General features: G+C 42.1%; 1 protein-coding gene across 1 annotated transcript; it reads right to left on the minus strand.

Annotated features, from left to right (window-relative positions):
- Positions 1-1222: 1222 nt before the first annotated feature.
- LOC147930642 (uncharacterized) lies at positions 1223-2679 on the minus strand. The gene is made up of 2 exons (XM_087477963.1): positions 1548-2679; positions 1223-1257 (listed from the first exon to the last, which is right to left on the minus strand). Exons 1-2 carry the CDS (start codon positions 2677-2679, stop codon positions 1223-1225), a joined length of 1167 nt encoding a protein of 388 aa, XP_087334089.1.
- Between the last annotated feature and the right edge of the window lie 3315 nt (positions 2680-5994).

A 5994-nucleotide genomic window follows, 5' to 3' on the forward strand; every position in this document is an offset into this window, starting at 1 on the left:
AATAGCAACATCATCATCACAAACAACGACATCGTCGGAGGGTCGTGAGTTGATAGTAGAAGATTCATCACGTAGCGGAAGCGGAGAAAATGGAACCAGATCACGACAAACGTTAGAGGGAGAGACTTCCTCAGGTTCGTGAGTCACCGGTGGAGTGGTAGTCGGAGAAGCAGAGTCTAAAGTCACGGAGCTACTACTCCCCCTGTCACCGGAACCGGGTTGGAATTCCCAATCACCATCGGTGAGAACCGGTAGTTCCGTAATAGACATTGACACATCAGGCTTTTGTAAATATGGAAACACGGTCTTGTGAAACACCACATCTCGAGAGACCAAAAATTCATTGGTTGTCAAGTCATAAACCCTCCAACCTTTCTTGCCAAAAGGGTAACCAACAAATATACAGTGACGACTCCGCGAGCCAAACTTGTCCTTATCGCGAGCGCGCAAATGTGTATGACAAGAAGAACCAAATACACGCAACTGGCCATAGTCTGGTTTGATACCGGTTAAAACCTCATAGGGTGATCGTCCCTTATGTAGCTTGGAAGGAGTGCGATTAATAACATATGCAGCAGTAAGAACAGCCTCTCCCTAGAAGAAAACCGGCAAACCAGCTTGAAATAACAGAGATCGAGCAACGTTAAGAATGTGACGGTGTTTACGCTCAACACGACCATTCTGTTGAGGTGTACCAACGCAAGAGGTCTGGTGGATAATCCCTTGACTTGCAAAAAACTTTCCCAAACAAATAAACTCTGTACCGTTATCACTACGCACCATCTTGACTTTCTTATCAAACTGACGTTCGGAATAAGCACAAAAATTTTCTATCACCCGTCGTACTTCAGACTTGGCAATAAGAAGATGCGTCCAAACAGAACGGGAAAAATCATCAACTATCGTTAAAAAATAAACAGCTCCACAAGAAGAAGCAACACGGTATGGTCCCCAAACATCAACATGGATTAATTCAAAACACTCTGTTGTCTTATTGATACTATCATAAAAAACATCACGAGTTTGCTTAGCCCGATAACAAACGTCACAAGGACGAGGACTAGCACAATTTGAAATACCAGAAAAAACGGGTAATGAAGAAAGAACAGAAAACGCCGGATGGCCCAACCGCTGATGCCACAAAGTCTGATCAACCGAAGCCGCCACACGAGTCACATTAGTAGTTGCCACATCCGTTAAATAGTAGACCCCATCACGCTCTTCACCGGCTCCAATCAGGGTCCTCGTGAAACGGTCCTGTAAAACACAAAGAGTATCGGTAAATAACGCAAAACAATTCTTCATTTGCTTGAGAATCTTCGAAACCGATATTAGAGAACAGTTTAAGTTGGGAACATAAAGAACATCCAACAAGGATACACGATCCGTGAGATGGAGAATGCCTTTACGATTTGAAAACGTAACACTACCATCAGCAAACCCAACCGAGCAAGATGGTGTGTCAACCAAATCAGTAAGAAGAGAAATATTTCCCGTCATGTGATGAGAGGCGCCTGTGTCAATGATCACATCGCCAGGAATCTTACCAGAGAGCTTATCGGGATTGCTTTTCATCTTTTCGAGAGCAACCAAGGAAAGAGCTTTCCACTGTTCAGGAGAAAAATCAGAGAGAGTGACGTTAGGACTGGTAGTATAGGCAGCAACAGCTTGACCACGTCCACGACCAGCTCCTCTACCACGACCGCGAGCAGCAGCAGAACCTCGGCCGCTGTTCCGAACGTTACGTTCGGTATACCATTCCGGATATCCAACCAATTGCCAACAAAACGCCTTTTCATGACCAGTGCGACCACAATGAGAACAGAGCAAACTACGCTCCCGACCTGAAGTTTCCACACGTGGATCCCCACTGATCGGAGCAGAAGAAAGAGAGTCACGTCGAGCAACAAAACCAACAGCATCATGCTGTTGTTCACGAGACCGAGCCGCCAAGATCCTCTGTTCTTCACGGATAACTCGTGAGTAAGCTTGATCCAAAGCGGGAGAAGGATCAGCATCAATAATCGAATGAATCACATTCGCAAACTTTGTTTCGTCAAGACCCATGACAAACTGATTCACCTTCTCCTCTTCTCTCTCTGCGGCAATCGTTGTGTAAACACCACAAGTACAACCATCACAAGAACACACCGGAAGAGGTTTGTAAGTGTATAGCTCATCCCACAAAGCTGCAAGCTTCCCGTAATAATCAATTACGGACTGTCCCTCCTGGCGACAAAGAGCGATTTGAGAACGAAGATGATTAACGCGTACTTTGTTCCCAACCGAGAAACGTTTGCGCAAATTTTCCCAAAGATCACGAGCACTAGTGTGATATGAAACTGTGGAGCGTACACGAGGTGTGATCGAGGTACGTAACCACCCAACAACCATGGAATTGACCGAAGTCCATGATTCCAAATCAGAGCTATCTGCTCCGGGTCTCTTCAAGGAACCGTCAATAAAACCAGTCTTCTTCTTCGCACGAAGAGCATTGAGCATCTCCGAAGCCCATTCGTTGTAGTTGTCTCCGGTTAAAGTAACAACGGAGATCATAGCGCCAGGGTTGTCCGTTGAAGACGTAGAGTATGAAGCCATCACCGTGTTTTCTCCGCCTGTTGAACCAACGGCGGCGAGAGCTCCGGATGTCGTAACAGATTGTGTTCCTTGTGTAGTCATGTCGTGAAAAGTTTAGAAAGAAAAAAACAAAGGCACCAAATAACGAGAACGAAACAAAGAGAAACAAAGAAATCTCCACACACGAGATTTGAAAAAAAACCAATGATCAACTGATCAAACAAAGGGTAAACAGAAGAAAGAAGGAAAAAATACAGAGATCAACTGATCGAGAGAAAAATTTGAGAGAAAAAAATTGAGAAACGAAAGTTTAGGTTTCAGGATTTTGCTCTGATACCATGTAGAATTAAGAGAATATGTGTGTGTGTCTTATTAAACAACGGCGTTACAACGTTTATATACACGACTCAATCTCTGAGAAACCCTACACAAGACTTGCCGAGCAAGTTATACACATTAGACACAAACCGCAGCCCATATGCGGCCCAATACAAATCAAAGGATAAAATTAAACTGTGTGAATCTTTCCCGTGTGGTGTTCCGACGTCGACACGATAGACCTAGAAAATAATGTTTAGGTGACTGTTAATTCGAAATTTTATTGTAAACCATTAGATTGACTATTACAAACGAGAGAGAATGAGGAAGAAGAAGTTTGTTAAAGATATTTTCTCATTCAATTAATCCAAAAATAGCTGTACAATTTGTGTTATATACAAGTATACTAAACCGAATACTAAACCGGTTAACTTATATTTACATCTAATCCAATAGTCCCCCTCAAGATGAGGCAAAAATGTTTTTAAGACTCATCTTGGACTTGAGATGTTCAAATTGTGGAAGGAAGAGAGGTTTAGTCAAAATGTCAGCTACTTGATCCTCAGTCCGAACATGTAGGAGTTTGATTTGTCCGCGATCCAGCTTTTCCTGAACTGTATGACAATCCACCTCAATATGTTTAGTCCTCTCGTGAAAAACTGGGTTTGTGGCTATGTAGATCGCTGCAGTGCTATCAGAGAAGAGAATCGGAACAGAGAAAGGACCAACTCGCAACTCACGAAGTAAAGTAGTGATCCACATCATCTCGCAGGTAGCCAAAGCAAGAGCTCGATACTCAGCTTCTGCAGAGGAGCGAGAAACAGTGTGTTGTTTCTTATAACGCTAGGAAATGAGTGACGAGCCAAGAAACATCATAAAACCAGTGGTTGAACGACGGTTATCTGGACAGTTAGCATAATCTGAATCTGCAAAAGCTTTCAATGTGAGGTCTGGTTCTGCAGAATAGAAAAGTCCCTGTCCAATAGTCCCTTTAATGTATTGAAGAACTTGATAAGCTGCTGTCAGATGAGATGTGCGTGGAGCAGAGGAGAACTGACACAACTTATTCACAGCAAAAGTGATGTCTGGACGAGTGATAGTGAGATACATCAAACGGCCTACAAGACTGCGATACATCGCTTTATCAGTCAAAATCATACCAGAAGTCCTAGAGAGATGTAGGTTTGGTACCATGGGTGTTGCGACGTCTTTGCAGGCTAACATGCCAGTAGAGGTCAGAAGTTCAAGGGCATATTTACGTTGACAAATAGATATGCCAGTAGAATTCCTAGCAATTTCAAGACCCAAGAAGTATTTTAAAGGACCAAGCTCCCTTAGCTTAAAACTCTGCTTCAAAGCTTCAGTTAACTGACTCGCACCTGATTCTGTAGTACTAGCAATAACTATGTCTTCAACATAAACCAACACAGCAACAAAATCATCTCCAAAAGTTTTAACAAACAGAGTGTGGTCGCCGTGACACTTTGCAAAGCCCAAAGACAAAAGAGAAGTAGAGAATTTCAAGAACCATTGTCGAGAAGCCTGTTTGAGACCATAAATGGACTTCTTCAACTTACAAACAGCATTCTTAGGCAAAGTGTCCCCCTTAATCTCAGCATACCCTTCTGGAAGTCGCATATATATATCTTCATCAAGATCTCCATTCAAGAAGGCATTTGAAATGTCAAGTTGATGTAGAAACCACTGTTTGGAAGCAGAAATCTTTAATAACAGTTTCACCGTAACCATCTTCGCAACTGGTGAAAAAGTTTCATTATAATCCAAACCCTCCTTTTGTGTGTAACCTTTAGCCACCAACCTGGCTTTATATCTTTCTAGAGTGCCATCTGCATAAAACTTCAAGGTAAAAACCCATTTGCAGCCAACAACTTTCTTACCAGGTGGAAGACTAGTCACATCCCAGGTATTTGTCCTCTCCATGGCTCCAATTTCCTTATCAACAGCCTCACACCATTCCTTGGATGCCTTTGCCTCTTTATATGAAGAGGGAATGGGAATCTTGGTAATATTATTAATATAAGCCAAGTAAGAAGGTGAAATGTTTGAATAAGATAAAAAGGAGGAAATAGGATGAGAGACCTCATTGTCAAGAGAATAACAATGATAATCGCTCAAATGAGCAGGAGGCTTACGAATCCTTTGAGAAGAAATTTGTAGTGGAGGAGAAGAAATGGAATCAGAATTTTGTGGAATTGAGATAGTATTACCAGGAGACAAAGAATCCATTGGTGTGAGAGTGTTGACAGGAACAATCTCCTTCTGAGAATCTGTCAAGGGAAAAACACCTTCATGGAATTCAACATGCCTGGATATATAAATCATATGACTCTGCAAATCCAGTACTTTGTACCCTTTAAAACCTGCAGGATATCCCAAAAATACACATGCTCTCGACCGGGGTTCAAACTTGTATCTTTGTTTTGGAGACGTTGAAGCATAACACAGGCAACCAAATGATCTGATGCGAGAATAGTCTGGTTGCTTACCCGTGAGCAATATTGCAGAGGAATATTTGATTGGAAGAGGAGTGATCGAGCAACATTGAGAATGTGTTGATGTTTACGCTCGACGACTGAGTTCTGTTCAGGTGTCTCCGGACAAGAGTGATAAGAAACTATGCCTCGTGACTGATAAAACTGAGTGAAAGCTAACTCTTTAGCATTATCTGATCTAACCGACTTCACTTTAACATTATATTGATTCTCAACTTGATTGATGAAAGCAGGGAAGACAGTCAGAACATCACTCTTGGCCTTAAGCAAATAAATCCATGTTGCTCTAGAATTATCATCAACAATGGTCAAAAAGTATTTATAACCTTCAACTGTTTCCACTGAAAATGGTCCCCAAACATCTATGTGTAACAACTCAAAAGTTGAATTACAAATGTTGTTCTCTGATATAAAAGATAACTTCTTCTGCTTAGCCAAGTGACAGACATGACAATAAGCAGGCTTCTTATTTTTGTGTCCTGTAGTTCCCAAAGCTTCAGAAATCACATCCAGTCTCGAGTAAGAAGGATGTCCAAGCCTCTTGTGCCACGTACTAATATCCACCACTGCATTCACTAGGATTGTT

This window comes from Camelina sativa, chromosome 12, assembly GCF_030686135.1.
Source record: "Camelina sativa cultivar CO46 ecotype springtype chromosome 12, ASM3068613v1".
In the NCBI taxonomy this organism is placed as follows: domain Eukaryota; kingdom Viridiplantae; phylum Streptophyta; class Magnoliopsida; order Brassicales; family Brassicaceae; genus Camelina; species Camelina sativa.

Coding starts and splice junctions, on each gene's coding strand:
- LOC147930642 (XM_087477963.1), bottom strand. CDS start 2,679: ATGACTACACAAGGAACACAATCTGTTACGACATCCGGAGCTCTCGCC. Junction 1,258..1,547: donor CAATCCCGATAAGCTCTCTG/GTAAGATTCCTG, acceptor TGTGTTTTACAG/GACCGTTTCACGAGGACCCT.